The sequence below is a fragment of the Elephantulus edwardii genome, unplaced genomic scaffold (genome assembly GCF_000299155.1).
Source record: "Elephantulus edwardii isolate Elephantulus edwardi_28Jun2011 unplaced genomic scaffold, EleEdw1.0 scaffold00533, whole genome shotgun sequence".
Lineage (NCBI taxonomy): Eukaryota > Metazoa > Chordata > Mammalia > Macroscelidea > Macroscelididae > Elephantulus > Elephantulus edwardii.
The window spans coordinates 407,070-428,715 of record NW_006400283.1 but is presented as its reverse complement, the minus strand read 5'-3'; the positions used below and the strand labels follow the sequence as shown (position 1 = coordinate 428,715).

At 36.0% G+C, this 21,646-nt stretch overlaps 1 protein-coding gene across 1 annotated transcript; it reads right to left on the bottom strand.

Annotated features, from left to right (window-relative positions):
- Positions 1 to 3,745: 3,745 nt before the first annotated feature.
- CLEC9A (C-type lectin domain family 9, member A) lies at positions 3,746 to 21,646 on the bottom strand. The gene is made up of 6 exons (XM_006903201.1): positions 21,556 to 21,646; positions 16,478 to 16,558; positions 10,505 to 10,651; positions 6,415 to 6,488; positions 4,745 to 4,866; positions 3,746 to 3,863 (listed from the first exon to the last, which is right to left on the bottom strand). The coding sequence occupies exons 1-6, from the start codon at positions 21,644 to 21,646 to the stop codon at positions 3,746 to 3,748; spliced, it is 633 nt and encodes a 210-aa protein (XP_006903263.1).

The following is a 21,646-nucleotide window of genomic DNA, read 5'->3' as shown; positions in this document are numbered from 1 at the left end:
TGCATATGTTTGCATTCACCATGCAACTTTTTACCACTAAGCCATCAAAACATACTTCCTTGAATTCTCATAGCACTTGTGTATATCTAAAATAAATATAAAAATGTATTTATATTTATTATTGTATTTCTTTTATTACATGATAAACTCATTGGAAATTGCATTTTTTTTATAATTTCTATTGTCTAGGACTAATGGACTCACACTTGGATCCTTGGATTACTGAGTAGGGGGCAGACCTGTGACTGGAAGGAAGAAAACACTACTATTGTTTATTGATACTAAACTGATACCGGTGGTCTGACTTTTGCTTCTACTTATGTAGAGTATAATAATTCATATCTCCATTAGAATTTTGTAATGCTGAAAAGGATATAATCTAACAGGCTGCAGATAGAAGCCTATCTTCCTTCCAGTAAAAACAAACACACAAAAACATAAAACACCAAAAACAAAAAACCAGAATCTCTGTCCTCCTCTTAATAGGAAAAGCAAAGGAAATGCTGACAGAGTAACCCAACCAGAAACTGTTCTTTACAATGACGACAATGACAACAAAGCACAAAAAAATCAGATTCATCTGTAAAAAAGGAGCTGAAGAACAGACCACTCATGAACCACCATAAATCAATCAGAAGCTATACAACATCATAACAGATCAAAAATTGTGTTAGCCCAATTCCCTGCAAGAGAGAATATATAAACTCTTTTTAGGATAGGGATCAAAGACATTTACCCAATTATAGAAGTGACCAATAGATTCAGTGTTGCTACCCAACCTTGGCATGTGTGTCTTGACCCACCTCTTTCCCAAAGATGGAGTCAGTCCTTTCCTGACTCATTCATAGTCATTATTAGCATCTAATAACCCTCTGTTCTTTTCACTTGCACTCGCTTGGTGTCTTTTTGTGGTGACGTTCTATCAAAATATCACACTTGACTCAGAAATTTTAGTTCTTATTCAGTGAGACTCTTTGACCTCTTTAGAAATCGTCTTTATTGATACCACCAATGTTATGTCAGCCTGATAACAAACCAGTTGTTGTTGTTATGTGCCGTCGACTCGCTTGAGACTCATAGCGACCCTAAGCACAACAGCCCTAAACTCTGCTATGTCTTGTGCCAATCGCACTGTCTCTGACACTCCCATCCTGATAACCCGAGTCATCGAATCAATCTACCTCATAGAGGGCCTTCCCCTCCTGCGCTATCCCTCCACCCTCCCCAGCATGATGTCCTTCTCCAAGGACCGGTCTCTCCTTACAACATGACCAAAGTATGTTAGACAGAGCCTCAGAATCCTTGCGTCCAAAAAGCCACCCGAATTAACCCTATCCAGGATGAATCTGTTTTCCTAGCAGTCCATGGTACTCTCAATACTCTTCTCCAGCACCACAGCTCAAAGGCATCAATTCTCCTGTCCCCCTTGGTCATTGTCCAACTCTCTGATGCATAGCAAGCGATTGCGAAGACCATGGCCTGTATCAGACGCACCTTAGTCTCCCAAGAGACACCATTGCTCTTCAGTACTTTGGAGACGTCCCTAAAAGCAGACTTTCCCATGGCAATGCACCTTTTAATTTTCTGGCTACTGGTGCCAAGGGTGTTGACTGTGGAGCCAAGCAAACTAAAGCTGTGAACAATCTCAATCTCTTCACCATCCATCCTGATGCTTCCAATTGGCCCAGTGGTGGGATTCTTTGTCTTCTTGACGTTGAGCCTCAATCCATATTGGAGGCTGCAGTCCTTGACCCTCTGCAGCAGGTCATTCAGGTCCTCCTCAGTTTCAGCAAGCAGGGTTGTGTCATCTGCATAACGCAGATTGTTGATAGATCTTCCACCAATCTTGACCCCACATTTCTCCTCATAAAGCCCAGCCTCCCGGATGATCTGTTCTACATACAGATTGTAAAGGTATGGAGATAGGATGCATCGCTGGTGTACGCCCTTCCCATTTAGAACCATGCAGTGTTCCCATGCTCTGTTCTGACTACTGCCTCTTGGCCCAAGTGTAGCTTTCTCATTAGAACTATCAAGTGTTCTGGGATTCCCATTTTTCTTAGAGTCAGCCACAGTTTGTTATGATCCACACAGTCAAATGCCTTTGCATAGTCAATGAAACACAGATAGACATTCCTCTGCTATTCCCTACTTTCAGCTAAGATCCATCTAACATCAGCTACAATATTCCTTGTACCACGACCCTTTCTAAACCCAGCCTGGACTTCTGGCAGTTCTCTGCTGATGTGCTGTTCCAGTCATTTACTAAACTTCGGAGACACTGGTCCCAACATAAGAAACTACCAGAAGCCGACGTGTTTGGAATCACAGAAGCCAAGGATGCGTCATATGTAAGCTATTAGATCAAGGACTGATCAATGGGAGATAGATGTGAAGGGAGTGGGTAGAAGTCGATGGGTATCCTGGTGGATGGTGGAGGAGGGAAATAAGTGGGTAAAGACACGTGTTGCAAAGGCAGGGACAACACTGATACTAATCGTTAACTCCACCTTTCACTTTTTCTATAAAATGCTGGTCTGTCTGATACTTCTCCAAATCTGAACATTCAGATTACGACAGACTAGGAAGAAGGATTGGCTATCCACTTTTAAAATAGCAGGCCCCTGAAAACCCTGTGTACAACAGAACACATATAGATAACAGAAAGGGAAACTGAGGTTGAGCTTTCAAGGACGGAAATTCAAAGGAAGAGGAACAGTTGTAAGCATACAATAGTGATTGGGTCATGGAATGTGAGAACCATGAATGTAGGAAAATTAGATATTGTTAAGTACGAAATGGAACGCATAAATATTGACATACTATGCATTGGGGAGATGAGAGGGACTGGCATGGGACAGTTTGAATTGGATGATCATATGATATATTATTATTCTGCAGATGAAAAGGTGAGAAAAAATGGAGTTGCTTTCATAGTTTAAAAAGTCATTGCTAGATCCATCTTGAAGTACAGTATTGTGAGTGACAGGATAATATCCATACGCATACAAGGAATTCCTTGAATACCACTATCATTTAGATATATGCACCAACAACCAGAGCCAAGGAAGAGGATATAGAAGATTTTTACCAACTTTTACAATCAGGGTTTGATTGAACATGCAATCAAGATGCATTGATAATAATGGGTGATTGGAATGCAAAAGTTGGGAACAGAGAAGAAGATTCAGTAGTTGGAAAACATGGACTCGGTGACAGAAATGGAGCTGGAGAGAGAATGATTGAATTTTGCACAATGACTTATTCATAGCAAATACATTTTTTAAGAGATATAAACACAGGTTATATACTTGGAAACAAACCAGTAGCTTAGAAAATTCAAAGGAAAATCTGGCAGTCAGTGGATTTGAAGGTCACCATTTATTTATTTGAAATATTGATTGGCTAGAGCTGCTTACAGATTTCTATGCCGAGATTAGAACTACTGTAGACTGAAAAAAAAAGGTAAGTGAAAAGACATTTTCTCTTGTCTTCTCAATATTTCAGAGTTTTGTATCTCTAAATCAATTTTATTGTTGGCAACTTGAATGATTTCAAAAGAAAACTCGGAGCACGTTAAAAGAACACTTATAAGGATAGATGAAAAACTAAGTTTCTTTAACCCACACACTGGTTTTCTTCAGTACTTCCTCGCTGATTTTGGGTAGCAAGTTGTCTAGCAGCCTCTTCCAATTATGGGTGTGATGGAGGGATTGCTTTGATCACAATTTCTTTGAGTGAATCATCAAGAGTACATCTCACAGATAAAATATTTCCAACTGCTGCAGTTAGCGGGGAAAAGAGAATTGCGCTTAAGGTAGGCACAGTCCTGGTTAATTGATGGGAGTTGCTGCATCAGCTTCCTGTGGAGACAAGGTAATGTTGTCTGAGGTTAGAATAGTGGTTATAGTGAGGTTCTACCTAAGAGAAATGTAGAAACTGTACTGCAATCCAGATTGCACACCATCCTAATTCACCAGCAGCTGTGTGGATGAAAGATGGGCAATCTTTTCATTAGTCATTTACTGGCTCTATCTGAAAACCCACTGAAGGGTCAGCTATGAATCCGTTCCGACTCTACTGCACACAATAACAACAAGAAAGTGTAAGTCTTTTGGTTTGGTTTGTTCTAGTATTCCTGTATGGCTTTCAGCTTCTTTAACAGACCTGCTTTCTTTCAATATAGAGTTAATGTAATATCATTAAAAATACACAAAATGGTTATACTGTATAATACTCTGTATTGGGGTGTCTTTCCTGACTCTTAATTATATAAAAAGAAAAGAACAAACAAACAAAAAAATCCCACCTAATTCTGCTCATTCATGCCTCTAGGTCTGTTTGAGCTGAGTGTGTGCATGTCATGCGTATACTTTGTTGTTGTTGTTATTACGTACTGTGAGTCACCATTGCTTAATAGTTACCATAACCTCTTTTCCTTAACACTCTTCAGATATTAAGTGATAATAAAGGAAGTTTAGTTGATAATTATACTCTATTAAGTTGCTCAGACAGACATTTAAATTTTAATACACATTTTCTAGAGATAAATTAAAAGTGAGGCAGAAAAAGTAAAATTTAGCAGCTAGAAAGCTACTCTTAATTATCTTAACATAGATTATAATTAGCATCTTGTGAAGTTATCATGTTTGTTAAATCATCTGAAATAAATCTAATATATAAAATATGATAAGCCTTTGAATTATTATATTTTTTTCTTGTAACAGTTCTTTTAAAGACTTACCGTTCAGAGGATAAAGAGGAGCCATCTTGCCAAACCCAAAGTTGGCCTGGTGCAAGCTGACACAGTCCTACCCAGTAACCATAGTCCTTTTTGGTTTTAGTCAGCATTTCACTGATAAAATCCTGTAAGAAACAAGACCAAAACAATGAACTGAGGTAGGATTGAGGGAAACAAAGCCAAATAAACAACTATCATGATATATAAAGTGATGCAATTTGCCTAGACAGAAATCGATGGAAATAAGAAGTTAGAAAAAGAGGTATAGGATTTAAGAAAAAAAGATTAATTTCACAGATGTTATTATCAATGTGGTGTTTGTACAAAATAGGTAGCTTGTATGAAAATATTAACAGTTTGAGAGTCAAGCATGTAAACTATGTAAATAAATGTAAATACTATTGATGAAAACTCATTAGGAAAAGTAAAGCTGTATTATATAGGTTACATATTCCCAATGCATTACAATCCAAGAAATAGTTTAGGAGATTCTAGATGGAAGTTGACTGTAAGCATATTTTGCCAGAAGAATATCATCAAACCCTTGTTGTTTATTGTTGTTGATTGCCATCGAGTTGAGCACGATTTGTAGAGACTGCATGAACAAAAGGCCGGAAGCCTTTCTGTAGCTATCATTATTTATCAAAGTTCATAATCCAGAGGCATGCTGTTTGGGAAGTGGATGCCACTCCTGCTAACCAAACTGTCAATTATGAAAATGTTCAAGTTGCCTTATTTTACTGTATATCTCTAACAAACAGTTCCCATTCCTTTGATGTTATTTTTAGAAATAAATGTTAAATAATTTGCCAATTATTGTAGGCATATATTTCTAATAAAGTCACAAATGCATAACAATGAATTTAAATTCACATATATTTGTGGGCAGAAGAATGATTTCTGAAAAATATTTTATTGCTTGTTGTTAGTAAAGAAGTTTAATGACAAGTATTTTATTTTGCAGATTGTATTTTTCATCTTTGACTTGGTGGTAAAAAGTTGTGCTGCCAACACAAAGGCACATAGTTTGAATCCACCAACTGCTCCCTAAATAATTTACTGTCTAGAAAAATCAGCGGGAGGGTCAGCTATGAGTTGGCTGCAACTCAATGGTATATAACATTAACAACAATTCATGTCATGAAATTCATGTCATGGGATCATTTCAGTTTTTATAGATATTTTTCCATGGTAATTATATTTAATTGTTATTGATGATTCCATTTCCCTATAGTATTAATATGAAAAAATGAAAAAATATGAAGGGAAATAATTTGTTAATTACAGTAAGGGATATAATGAATTAATTATGTTAATCAATGGTTATAAATGCTAGAAAATATAATCTGTATGACTGTTACAAAACCATGTAAAACTATAATGTATTTGGAGTGCATTAATAGAACACAAAAGTACATTCCTCTAACAATTCACTGTGGTTTTCTTTTTTTAAAAGCAAGGACGTACAATTTCTTATTTTTCTAGATAACGATCCTGTTTATTGATTTCCCAATTAATAAATAGGGTAATTTATATCACTTAGGCATTTATTTTAACAAATAAACTATTATTATAGAATATTAAGGAATTCTGTCTTTTGAGAATTTGTGCTTGTTTTCAAGATTTAAGGGTGTATTTTCAGAATGATGGGAGATCTCCAAAATGGGGCATACCATTTCTTCTTTACTGTCTGTTTGTAGAAGCTTAGCACCTTTGTTGGAACACTCCTCTTGTGTCAATACACAAACTTGTCAGAAAAATAGTAACAGATTTCCCCATTCTGAATCTAGCTGGACAATTGGCTTTGAAAGGAAACATTTTCCTTGTTAGTTGTATTATTATTATAAAAATAACAATGAACTTTTTCCTCAGCAAAAGCTCCTTTTGTCACCTTCACTGAAGTGACAGACCATTTAAGAATTCTAGTTTTTTAATCTGAGTATAGTAAAGTTTATATAATGATTTCTAACTGCAATAGGATCTAAGAATGAATTTAAAATAAAGTTTGCTTGAGACACTTAACCCAAACATTTGCCTTTCAATTAAGATTGCTCTGATAATTGCAGTTTAACCAATTCCCTCATTTTTTTTTTAGTATACATTTTTTCCAGTTTTCACTTGTTACCTTATTGTTTCCTTTCATAATTTTACTACTCTAAACTTATTTTTCTAAAGTCTCATGTTGGAGATTTCTTAAATGACACACCCTAGAAGGATATAGGAGTTCTGGTATAGTATTTCAGAGCATGTTTCACTGCTAATAAAAAGCCCTAATATCTTGAATTTACTAGTAGCAATAAGGAGGAAAGATGGAAATCCCTCTGGTTAAGGTTTACAGGCTCAGAAACTGATGGAGAGTCTTTATGAGTTGATTACTATGAATCAGAATTGACTTGAGGGCAGTACTTAACCCACTCACTGTCATTCAACTCACAGAGACTTTTTATCCTATTTCTAAGGCTGAAAATCTTTAGGGGTGGAGACTACCCATTTTTCTTTCATGGCGTGACCGGTGGATTGCATCACTGATCTTTCGGTTGGTTTGATACCTTATCCCGCTATACCACCAAACTGCAACAGATCAAAATGGGCTTTTTGATATTTAAAATGCTTGGAAAGAATTAAAAGAAGGAACTAAAATGTCTTTATATGTATTAAAACAAAGCCAACCTAAATAGTGCATAATGTTAAAATAAGATTTATATTAAGTGTTTTAATGTTTAAAATTTTCTGCTCAAAGAATTATCTAAACTTAAATCTATATCAGTGGCTGTTGTTGTTGTTAGGTGCCAATTAATCAAGTACGACTCATAGCAACCCTATGAACAAAAGATCTGAACCCAGTCCTGCCCTGCGACATCCTTACATTCCTGACACAGAGGAGCTCGTAGTAGTCACCATGTCAATCCACCTGGTTAAGGGTCTTCCTCTGCTTCACCAACCCTCCATTCTGTCCAACATCATGTCCCTCTCCAAGAAATAGCATCTCCTAGGAATATGTTCAAAGTATGTGAGGTGAAGCCTCATCATTCTTGCCTCCAAAGATCACTCCAGCTGCACCCTCTCTAAGATATTTATATTTGTTCTCTTAGCCATCCATGGGATGTTTGGTGCTCTTCTCCAAAACCACAGCTCAAAGATGTCAATTTTTTCCTGTCATCCTTATGCATTGTCCAGGTCTCAGCTGTATAGCTAGTAATTGGAAAAACTATGGCCTGAATCAGACACACCTGAGTTCTCAAACTGGCATCACTACTCCAATAATTTGGAAAGGTCCCTGCCTAAACTAGAATTATCAGTCAGTTTTCTGTATTGAGAGAATTATCTGTATATTTCTAATTACTTTGTAAGTGGTGGTTGTTGTTGTTGTTATGTATGGTCTAGTCGCCTGCATCCTAAACTCTGTTCTGTCCTGTGCCAATCTCATTGACTCCAACACGCTCATCCCAATTACCCCAGTCAACTAATCAATCCATCTCCTATAGGGCCTTCCCCTCCTGCGTCTGCCCTCCACCCTCCCAAGCATGATGTCCTTCTCCACGGACCGGTCTCTCCTTACAACATGACAAAAGTATGTCAGACTAAGACTCAGAATCCTTGTCTCCAAGGAGCAGCCCTGCTAACCCTCTCCAAGATGAATCTGTTTGTTTTCCTAGCAGTCCATGGTATGCTCAATACTCTTCTCCAGCACCACAACTCCAAGGTATCAATTCTCCTTCTATCCTCCCTAGTCATTGTCCAACTCTCTGACACACAACATGTGATTGCAAAGACCATGGCCTGTATCAGATGCACTTTAGTCTACAGAGAGACACCGTTGCTCTTTCTTACTTTACAGAGGTCCCTAACAGCAGACTTTCCCATCGCAGTATGTCTTTTAATTTCCTGGCTACTGGTGCCAAGACTATTGATTGTGGAGCCAAGCAGACTAAAGCTGTGAACAATCTCAATCTCTTCAGCATCCATAATGATGATGCCAATTGTCCCAGTGGTGAGAATCTTTGTCTTCTTGACATTGATCCTCAATCCATATTGAAGACTGCAGTCCTTGACCCTCTGCAGCAGGTGATTCAGGTCCTCCTCAGTTTAACCAAGCAGGGTTGTGTCATCTACACAACACAGACTGTTGATAGATCATCCACCAATCCTGATGCCGTATTTCTCCTTATAGAGCCCAGCCTCCCGGATAATCTGTTCTGCATACAGGTTGAAAAGGTATGGAGACAGGACACATCCCTGGTGTACACCCTTCCCAATTTTGAACCATGCAGTGTTTTCTTGCTCTGTTCTGACGACTACCTCCTGGTCAAAGTACAGGTTTCGCATCAGCACAATCAAGTGTTCTGGGATTCCCATTCTTCTCAGAGTCAGCCACAGTTCGTTATGATCCACACAGTCAAATGCCTTTGCATAGTCAATGAAACACAGACAGACATTCCTTTGGTATTCTGTGCTTTCAGCTAAAATCCATCTAATATCAGCTACAATATCCTTAGTACCACGACCCCTTCTAAACCCAGCCTTGACTTCTGGCAGTTCTACAGGACACATCACCTTTGCTAGGGAAACATTACCACTAAACTTCAGAGACATTGGTCCCAACATAAGAAACTATCAGCAGCTGATCTATTTGAAATCACAGAAGCCAAGGAAGCTTCATATATAAGCTGTTAGATCAAGGACTGGTCAATGGGAGATAGATGTGAAGCGAGTGGGTAGAAGTGGATGGATATCCTGGTGGATGGTGGAGCAGGGAAAGAAGTGGGCAAAGACACGTGTGCCAAAGGCAGGGACAACACTGATACTAATGGTTAACTCCACAATAAGGGACTTACCTTTCACTTTTTCTATAAAATGCTGGTCTGTCTGATCCTTCTCTAAATCTGAACATTCAGATTACGACAGACTAGGAAGAAGGAGTGGCCATCCACTTCTGAAATAGCAGGCCTCAGAAAACTCTATGTACAACAGAACACATGTAGATAACAGAAAGGGCAACAGAGGTTGAGCTTTCAAGTATGGAAATACAAAGGAAGAGGAACAGTTGTAAGCAGACACTGGTGAATGGGACATGGAATGTGAGAACCATGAATGTAGGAAAATTAGATGTTGTTAAGGAAGAAATGGAACACATAAATATTGACATACTAGGCATTGCTGAGATGAGATGGACTGGCATGGGGCATTTTGAGTTGGATGATCACTCCACTTGTTAGTACCTAAAAACAACAATGACAACAGAAACATAACTAGACATTTGAAAATTTGGAGTTAGAATTAAATATGTGTATGACCTTTAGTGATTATATTAAAACTCAGAATCTTGCCTTATTTCCCTCCCCCCATCTACTAAATGCACAATGGGAGTTCTGGTGGCCTAATAGTAAGGAGCTGCACTGTCAACCCAAAAGGACATGGTTTGAATACAACAGCTGTTCTGCAGGAGAAAGATGGGCACTCTCCTTCCATGTGAGTTACAGCCTCTAAAAACCCACTGGAGAATAATCTAAGAGTAGATTTTTACTCAATGGCGCCAAACAGCAGCAACAATTATATAAATCAGAAATTGGTATTTGGCATTGCACATTCTATGATATTTTCTTCTCCTAAAATGCACTGTTCTTCACGTGAAGAAGGATATGGGACTAAAAATGAACAATTATTTCTCACCTGTTACAAGATTCCAACTCACAACTTTTCAGAGAATAAAATGTGTCACTATCTTTTGTAACTAACAGTGTAAAATGATTTTACATTACTTACCTGGACCAAAAGTCTTTGGCATCAGTGTTTGGCAACATTTCATCTGTTGGTCATGTTTTCGCTTCCACTCTGTAAAGTTTAACAGTTCCCTGTCCTGTTGGAGGAGTTTTTCTTGCTGTTTCATTGCAATAGTGGACATCTGAAATACTTCAAATAATAATAATCATTCCTACTATAACAGTGGTATATTTTAAGGAACTAATATTGCAGCATAGATTAATGTCTATGTCCAAGTTTCTCATTTTTATGCCTTTAATTTGAATTATTTTTTCTCTTTAAAATTCACATTGCACAAATATTTTTTAAAAGGATGTGTTTTAAAAGGAAAAACAACAAAGCACAAAAAGGAAACCAAAACCCTCTTTGCCATCTCTCTTTTTTATTTCTTATTTCTACGCTCTCACTTCAAGGTAGCTAGATCTACCAATTTATTTCATAAACTTCCAGAGACATTTAGCAAGTAAATGAATATAAAATTTCTTTTCTCTTCACACAAATTGTTGTCTAATCATACAGATTTGTACCTTTAATATTATCATTCAAAATTTATTTTAGATATAGTTACATATTAGTATATTATGAATGCATAATATATATGGATTTATTTTACTAATCTCTGAATTGTTAGATGATTTCCAATTTTTGGTATTATAGAAACAAACTATTTTATAAAGAAGTGGAGACATACATTATCCAACAGAAGTGCAGGTGTATTTCTAAAATAAGTTATTAGCCCCATTATATATATATGTGGAATTCCATCGATCATGATATTGCTTTCTGGCCCAGGTATAAGGATTTTGGTTTTCTTAATATTGAGCTATAATATGCATCACAGGTAATTGATGAACCTTCCTCCAATCCTATGTCACATTCTTTTTCATATAGTTCAGCTTTATTTGCTCAATATTCAGGTTGAACAGGAAGGAGAAAGATATAAGAAAACAAAAATTCTCACAACCAGACTAATAGGCAACATTATGAAAGATGGAGAAAAGATTGAATTTGTAAATTATTTCATTTTACTTGGATCCACAATCAACACCTATGATATTTATTGTTGTTATGTGCTGTCAAGTTGTCTGACTCATAGTGACCCTATGAACAACTGTGAACCCTACCCTATCCTTAGCCTGTCTCCCTGACTCCAACACACTTAATCCCACTGCCTCAGTTATCATGTAAATCCACCTCATGCAGGGTCTTCTTCGCCTTCACTGTCCTCTCTACTCTCTCAAGATTGATGTGTTTTTTCCAAGGACTGTTACCTCCTGGCCACATGCCAAAAGTATGGGAGATACAGTTTCAAAATCTTTGCTTCCAAAGAGAAACTTGGTTTTATCCTCTCCGAGTTAGACCTTTTTGTTCTCCTGGCAGTCCATGGTATGTTCAATACTCTTCTCCAGCATCATAACCCAAAGGCATCAATTCTTTTTTTGTGGTCCTTAGTCACTGTCCAACTCTCTGATGCATAGTAAGTAATTAGGAAGATGATGGCCTGGATCAGGCACATGTTAGTCTCTAAGCTGACACCATTTCTCCTCAGCACTTTGGAAAGTTTCCTGTCAGAAGATTTCCCCAATGCAATTTGCCTTTTGATTTCCTGACTTCTGGTGCCAAGAGTGTTGCTTGTGAAGCAGAACAAGCTGAAATTATTAACCTCAATCTCTTCTCCATCCATCATATTAGTATGATTAAAACATTAAAGGATGTGTTGAACTGGGAAAATGTATTGCCAATGACTTCGTTAAAGTGCTAAAAAGCAATGAAGTTTGTTTAAAGACTAAGGTGAGTTTGACTCAAGGCACAATATTTTCCATTGATTCATAACCATATGAAAGTCAGGAAATGAACAAGTAAGGAGAAGAACCAATGGCTCTGAATTGTGGTGCTAGCAAAGAGTTTTAAATTAAAAGAACAGATACATCTGCCTCAGAGGAACTGTAACCAGGGTGCTTTTTACAAGCAAGGATGGTTAAACTTTGTCTCAAATTAGTCATATTATCAAGAAGGTCTAGTTCTTGGAATAAGATAGCATTCTGGGAAAGTTAGAGGGTCAGAAAGTAAGAGAAAGATTCTCAACTAGATGGATTGACACAATGTGACAATGAAATTAGCATAGCAGAGATTGTGAGGTCCGTGTAGGATAGAGTAAGGTTTCAATCTGTTGTTCATAAAATTACTATGAATCATAGTTATCTTCAGGATATTTAGCAAAGATGACATATCATACTAAGCTTCATTATCTTCTAACTCTTTGATTTATACCAATGATATCTCATTTGTAAATGCTATGTAGATATCATCTTAATTTGCATTTCTCCTTTTATAATTAATGTTTTACCTTTTTTTCCATATATCAAAATGTGTCTTTTTTAATTTAAATAAGTATATTTTTATATCTTTTGGTGTTAGGTTTTATTTTTTGGTTTAGTTTCTGTTATATGAAAATGTATATGATTGTTATTTCTTTTCCTCTGATTTCTAAGCAAGTGACATCAAACAACAAAAACAAAAATGAACTTTTGAATATACATAATAGATAATTGGAGAAGATAGATTTTAGCATAAAAACCAAATTGTATATACCACTCACTTTAAAACTTGCTTTATGGTGTATTGCATCTGATCATAATATTGAGTTTTTAAAAATTGGTTTAAATATAATAACTCATTAATATTGTGTTTTATTCATATATGCCTATTATATACAATTAATTAGTATAGTTCTATAAATTAGTACTCCATATTTTCAAGTCCTCACTGAGTCTTTCCTATTCCTTCATCTCTCCCTCTCCCCATTATATTCTACTATCCTAGTGATTTCTATACTTCCCATTTTTCCACCCCCTACACCTTTCTCTTTCTCCTTCTAGACACTTAAAGACATCTCATTAGTTATTCTCTTATTTTTATTTTTACAATAGTGGTCCTTATACTGAGTTAGTTTGCTTAGCATAATGCTCTGTAGACTCTCCCATGTTTTATAATATTTTAGGAAATTGTAGTTCCTTAGTACTGCATATTATTCTATTGTACGAATTTATCACAACATCCCAATCCATTTGTATGCTGATAGACATTTGGACTGTTTCCATGTTATTGCTACTGTGAGTAACACTGCTCTGAACCTAAGTGTACATCAAAATATTTTTAAGAGTGGTTTGTTTCTGGTTTTGTTGGGGTTTTTTGTTTGTTTGTTTGTTTGTACAGATGATCTCCAAGTTAGAATATATTTGAGTTACAGTGAATTTAGAACTGCCAGGAAAAAGATTGTTTTCATTAATTTTCAACTGATTTATCCCAGAACTATTAGTCTCCAATTCTAAAAAGAGTTTGTTTCCAACTTTTGTAACTTTTTTGAAATGCCCATGACAACCTCCTCCAACAGATGATCTATATTATTAAGATGTGATAGTGGTGTACAACAGCTGTGGTTCATCCTTAGAAGAAGGCACAATCAATCACTACTTTTCAAGACACATTATCCAAAAACTGTGTCTGCTTAGCTATAACTGATGGAGGTATGGTATCTTTGCATAATTTTGAGAAAAATTATGTTCTTTAGCACAGCTAGAACATTCTATGTCTTTAGAGAAGAAATTAGGAGAAAACACATGTAAGGGATTTGGGAAACTTACAATTGATAGTGATAATATGATGAGATAAATCATCATAGAAATTATGCATAAGGCAAGAACGCTGAGTTTAGTACTTGATATTATCACTGGCTTGGAAGAAATGTGTTCAGAACACATTTTTATAAGTAAACACATTTTTATAAGTAAAGATGGTGAGCTTCACACTTTGATTATATTAAGAAGGCTCAGTTCCTGGAAGGATATCACCCATGGAAAAGTAGAGGGTCAGTGAAAAGGAGGAAGAACCTCAATAATAAGGGTGGACACAGTGACTGAGGCAATGAGCTTAAACATAGCAGAAACTGTATTAATGGTATTATGTTTTGTTCTGTTGTACATTGGGTGGCTATGAGTTAGGGGAGACTTGACATCACATAACAATAACAACAATCATGAGGTGGAACAGATCATATATCAGAAGTAGGGGAAATGATGAAATAAGAGTAAATAAATGTTAAAAATGGAATAAATGACTAAAAACAACAACAGAAAAGCTGCCAATAATTTTTGCAATGAAAGGATAAACTGACCCCCCCCCCAAAAAAAAACAACCTAATTTAGGGATTTCAGTTGCTTGAAAACATGGTATGGAATGCTGACTGTTTTACTAAAGATGAAAGGCAGATCTAAAAAGTGGTAAGATGGTATTTGGATGTATATGAAGAAAAGGATTATGCAGAGAATTGTCACAAATTTTCTCATTATAAATGCTATCCTCATCCTCAGGAAAATTCATATTATCTACAAGTCTTTCACAAATATAGTTATTACCCAAACTGATAAAATATCAACATTTCCCAACTCTTCATTGTCAAAGTAAATTATTATTTGTGTATTTTGTATTGTTTCAATGTGTTAAAATGTACACTTGTAAGGTTATATGTCATGATTCCAACCCTTAAAGGCAAAAATGACATTTATAAAGATAATGATGATAAAAGCCAATGATAATGAAAACTTTAATAAAGGGTATCATAATGGGCAATGTCCAATGGTGATTAATTTTATAAGACGTAATGCATGGGAATGATTGTATGGGTCATAATGTGAATGATGAATAGTATAAAACCCAATGTGACTGAAGAATACTGTGAAACACAAGTATACAAACTTCATAAGCAAACTAATATTAAAAAAGGGTGTCATATATAAAAACAATTTAAGATAGAGCTGTCAGAACAAAACTTCATTGTAAATGAGGGACTATTTGAAACTTCCTTATTCTTAGTGATTTTTTTTTCTTTTTTCTGAAAAATCTTGACAAACAGTGGTATCTGTATTATCACCACTCCTTTTGAAATTTAATCAAACACCTTATTTAGGATCTTAAGTTTAATTTATGGCTTGAATTTTATTAAATACTTAGTTTCTTCTATTTTATTTCCCTGAGTAGTTGACACTGTTAAACAGGATTGAAATGAGTATTTAAAGCATATATTTTTTTATTTTTATTAAATATTTTTTCGTTATTATTTTTTATGTGTGTACCATCAAATCGGATCTGACTGGTACAGAAGGCAATTGTTCCTCCTTCATCAGCAGAGCATCTGGTGGATTTGAACCGCACACCTCTGGGATTGCAGAACAACTTCTTGCCACTAGGCCACCAGAGCTCGCCTAAAGTATATTTTTTTATATTTTCTGTGCAAATGAAACTCAGATACTTGCATAGAGTTAGAATACATCAACATTTCATTAAAGTTCTTAGTTTTTACAGAATTAGTGGGATTATTGATGTTAAATGACTTATCTGTCAGTCAGTCCTCTTTCAACTACATAAACACATTTGAAGAGTAAACAAATATAGGTAAAGAGTTCAAATACAGTTCTTGGGTTTCCATTAAATATTTTAAAACATCACCTTGTCCAATAAGAAATGAAGCACACCTGTAAAATAATCTGTATAAGGCAAGTAAATATATTCTCTGAAGTCTTTAAAATGTCATGCTTTCCCATGCCCACAATTGAGTTACAGCGCATAATTGTTTTCTTTCCCCCAAAAGATGCATGACATTAGATTTGATTTTAATAACAAGTATCAATTACATATAAATTCTTGAATAGGTATAGCTAATAAAGTGAAGAATTTAAACTCTTTTATATAATTGTATGCATTCTGATCTTTCTTAATTCGTTTATTCATTCCCTTTTTAAAGTCATAATTATTTACAGATATGATATATATATATTTATATCTAAAGTTATGAATAGTATATATGTATACATATATACTATTCATAACTTTAGATATATATATATTTATATCTAAAGTTATGAATAGTATATATGTATACATATTTAATCAATTTAAAAAGTAGCCTTTTGTACTTACACTTGATGCCCAAGAAAACGGAAGTTGCTAATGAGCCCATGAATAAAAAACATGAAATAACCATCATAAGACACCATCTTCCTAAACAATGCAACAGAAAAATTTAGCTAAATTAATGGAAGGAAAAGGTCAGAGTGATAGATGAGAGTGACTAAAAAAGGCTGTTAACATTATGTATTTACAGTATTAGAAACCTTGAAAATTGGCAATTCCAGCCATTGTATTAGCATCCATTGAGGGGCACGGTCTCCGGTAACATTAATTACAGATCGGTGGTCTTGTAAATAAATCATCAGTTGTGGGAACAATATAAGAGAGAGCACTTACCACAGTGAAGGAGGACTGTGACTATATTGTGAGAGACAATGGTGGAGAAAGGGTGAAGAGATTGTGGCACTATTGTGAACTAACTGTGGCAAGATGTAACCAGAGGAACCTTAGAGATGCAGTCACAGTGAAAGGTTTTGCTTGCTGGATTGAATGAAAAGCTAACTTATAATTGTTGTTGCTGTTGTTGTGTACCATTGAGGCAAAACTGAGCCATAGCTGACACTCTGGCAGGTTTTCAGAAGCAGTTAATAGCATGTGAAGATATTGCTCATCCTTCTCCCGTGGAGCAACTGGTGGCATCAAACCCATGCCTTTGGGGTTGCAACACAGCTTCTTGCCAGAGGCCACCAGAGTGGGACTTGTAACTACTCTGAGATAAAGTTTGCTAGAATGACTGAGGAAACCAGAGGTTTTGTTTGTGTTGCTGAGCTGAATCTAGGCTTTAATTTGTTGATTAAGTAGTTATCTGAACAAATTGAAGAATTGTGCCTTGTTAATCTAGTTTGGGACTGATGGATTCTGCCTCCCCCACTCCCCAACCTATTTTCCTAATAAATTCCACGACTGTGAATAAAGTTGTAACAAATATTGAACCCAAGGATTGGTTGCAAAAGGTGCAGGAAACATGAGGGGTGGCATATCTGAACATGTTGTTATTTGTACAATAGTATGAACATTATTGATGGGAAAATTTCTCCTTTATGATGCAATGTGTAAACGTAAGACTCAAAACAACTATGAGATATCATCTCACCCCAGTAAGAAGAACAAAATTTAACAGAACAGCAAGCAACAAATGCTGGTGAGGTTGTGGAGAAACTGGAACCTTTATTCACTGCTGGTGGAAGTGTAAAATGGTGCAACCACTGTGGAAGGCCATACAGTGCTTTCTCACAAAGTTGCAAATAGAGATACCATATGAAACAGCAATTACACTGCTGGGAATATACCCCAAAGAGACCATAACTGACACCCAAGTAGATATATGCATACCCATATTTACTGTGGCTTTGTTCACAATAGCAAAGAGTTGGAAACAATCTAAGTGCCCATCAACAAGTGAATGGATAGAGAAGCTGTTGTATATTCACACAATGAAATATTATGCTGCATTGAAAAACAAGAAACTCATGCAATATTAGTCAAAATGGGTGACCTTGGAGGACATTTTGCTGAGTGAAGTATCTTAGTGACAAAAGGACAAATACTACATTGTGCCACACTGTTGTAAAACAAGACTGACATCAGGTTTTGGAAGAGACTGAGAAATATAGGTTAAATAATGTACATTATATAGTATGCATATTATGCATTAAAACAGATGAAGGAGAAAACTGTTTTAAAGGGATAGGTAATTAGGTATTTTTGTCATGACAGTTGTCCAGAACGAAGGCCGCATAGTGGAGTGGACCTGGAGAGAGGGATTGTAAAACAATGAAAGAATTTTTCTTTTACTTTTCCAAGAGGGGAGTGGGCTAGGGAGGAGGGGTGGGCAGGGGGAAAAGTGCAACAATGAATGAATGGAAATCCAAAGTCTCTGTAAATTTTTATTGAAATTAATAATTAAAAAAACCTTTAAAAAAGTAAGACTCAACCACTCTCATGTTACCATTGCTCCTTTTACAGTATTCCTCATTAGAAAATTAATGGACTAGAATTTGTAACTAGGAGTAAGTACTCAAAATCATGTCTTTGTTGTTGTGTTATGTGCTGTTGAGTCACCTCCGCCTCATAGTGATCCTTTGCACAACAGCCCTAAACTCTGCTCTATCTCTTGCCTATCTTATTGTCTCTGACACATGTATTCCCATTACCCTAGAGACTGACTGAATCAATTCATCAAATCAAGGATCTTCCTCTCCTGTGCTGTCCCTCCACCCTCCCAAGCATGACGTCCCTCTCCATGGACTGATCCCCCCTTGCAACATGTCCAAAGTATGTCAGACGAAGCTTCAGAATCCTTGCCTCCAAGGAGCAGCCTGGCTTAACCCTCTTCAAGATGAACTTGTTTGTTCTCCTAGCACATTAAATATGAAAAATGCTACATTTACTATATTGTTGTGTGTATCATGGAATCTAAACAGACTCATAGCTGAATCTTCAATGGGTTTCCAGCGACAGTGAATTGATAGGGTGTTGATTGTCTACCTTTCTCCTTCAGAGCAGCCAGTGAATTCAAACTGCATGTTTTTGCATTCGCAGCACAATTTCTTACCACTAAGCCCCTAGAGCTCCCCCAAAATCAATATAGTTAAAAAAGACCTTTCTCTTATATAGAACACCACAATATTACTAATTAGTAGCATATGGTCTTTACCAACTGCCTTTTAGAGATTATCACCTGTTTTCACTTTTGAGATTAAGAAAACTACTTTCTTTCACTTTTTAGAGACACTTGAATGAAATGCAATTGGCTCAAATACAAGAGCTTCTCCACAGAGGAAAGACAGTAATCAACTTCTGTGCAATTACTGCCTCTGAAAACCCACTGGAGGGTCAGCTATGGGTTGATTTGGACTCCATAGAATGTAACCACACTTCAACACAATCAGTTCAAAGATTTTCTTAGTCTATGGGTTTCCTACTGCCAAAGGGGCCCTTTAGAGTAGTGAAAGCAGATCTTCACCCTGAAACTTACAGCGTCCTTTTTCAGCAGGAAGTAGCTAAGAGAATACACCATTCCCTTATCCTTAAGAATCAGGGTGAAGTCTCTCTCAGGGAGGAGAGATAGGGAATGACAAAGGGCACACTGACAAAGGAGATTAATCAGAACTGGCTTCGACAAGCACTGTGGCAATTGGACAATTAAAACAGACATTCGGGGGGGGAAGAAGAACGAACTGGGGAGGAGGGTAGAGAAAACAGTGCAACAATGAATGAATGAAAACCCAAAATCTCTGTAAATGTTCACTGAAACTAATAAAATTTAATAATAATTTAAAAAAAATACTCATTTGATTGGACAATAGGTTTTCCCAGCAAACCTTAAAACAATTCAGAAAAGAAGAATAAAAAAGGATCTCATTTATTTTATTCATAACACTAGAAAAAAAATAAATCTGTTATTTTGGATTTTGCAGTAATCTGAATAAATGGCCTCTCAATATGTCTAAGTCCAAATCTCAGAAAACTGGAAAAGTTTATTTATGTAGAAGTATTTAAATAAGGATTGAAGAATGAGGAAATAGTTCTGGATTACTCAGATTCTTACAAGAGAGAGACAGGAGATCAGAAGGACAAAGATGATGTGAAAACAGAAGATGCTTTGCTCTTGCTGCTCGTTTTGAGGAAGGAGGAAGAGGATATCAGATGAGAAATCAAGCAACTAACTATAAGCACTGAAAAGGGAAAAAAACAACAACTGTTCTTTGCTAAAGTTTGACAAGGGAGCACAGGCTTATTGAAAATTTTATTTCAGCCCACTGAAATCCATTTTGGATTCTGGTCTCTAGAACTCCAAGATAATAAAACTTTTGGTAGTTTTGTTTGTTTATTTCCTTGTCTTTTAATTTAAGCCCCTAGATTTGTAATAGTTTGTTATAGCTGAATACAAAACTAATACAGATATTATGCAATGAAAACAACATGGTTACAGTAGTAAATAATTCCAAAACAATAATATTTTTGTCAGTTTGTCTTATTATATTTTTTTACTTCTCTTTATTTCTTGAGAGCTCTGCTCAAATATTCCATGGGTAATTTATAAAAATACACAATCAAGAAAACAACTAAACTGCACCCTCCCTCAAAAAGGACTTATTGTCATTGACACTGAACCAATTCAAAGTTGACCCTCAGTGGGCTTTTTGAGGCTATAAATTTCAGGGAACTGCTGGAGGATTCAAATGATCAGAGAGGCCAGCTTTGGGTTAAAGGGGCAGTTCTCTATGGATCATGCCTCCTGGATAAGGCAAAATAATAAAAATAGATTATTTCTTTCAATTATTTTTTTCAAACACAGGAACTCTTTGCCCTTTTCAAGAGAAACATTAAAAACTACCACAACAGAAAATGGTAGCAAATGCTTGTCAAAATAAACGTGAAATACTGAAAAATTGATGCCTTTGAGTTGGGGTGTTGTTGAAGAACATTGAATATACCAGGGACTGCCAAAAGAATAAATAAATATGTTATGGAAGAAGTTCAAGTAGAAAGTTACTTAGTTGTAAGACTGCTTCACATATACTTTTGGCATGTTGTCTTGAGGGTCCAGTCCTCAGGAAAATATACCATTCTTGGTAAAGAGGAAGACCTTCAGTGAGCTGACTTGCTATAATGGCTGCAACAACGGGTTCAAGCACAGCAGAGATCGTTACTATGGTGCAGGACTGGGCAGTGTTTTGCTCTCTTTTACACAGGGTCACTATGAGCCATAATCAATTTGATGGCACCTAACAACAAAAAACTACTTTTCCTCTTTTCTTATTCCTCTCCTGTTTTATCTCATTTGTTTATATAATAGAAACTCTATGTCAATCCCAAAGGCATGCAGTTCAGATCCACCAGCTGCTCCATAGGAGAAAGATGGACAATCTCCTCCCATGCTATGTATTGCTTCTGAAAACACTGGCAGGTCAACTATGAATTGGTTCCAGCTTGATGGCACACAACAACAACAATAATAATTCCATATTATAACTATTAAGTGAATTATCTCATATTAGAAAAACTATCTGAGTTGTCAATATGAAACAAAATAATAAAAAAAATAAATTATAAACTTGGAGTAAATAATTAAAACTGCTTACCTGAAAATTTGTTGGAAGCAAGAGGTTTTTTATAATGGTTTGGGATTGTATTATCCCACTGAAGAGAGGTATATATGTCTTCCTCTTGCAT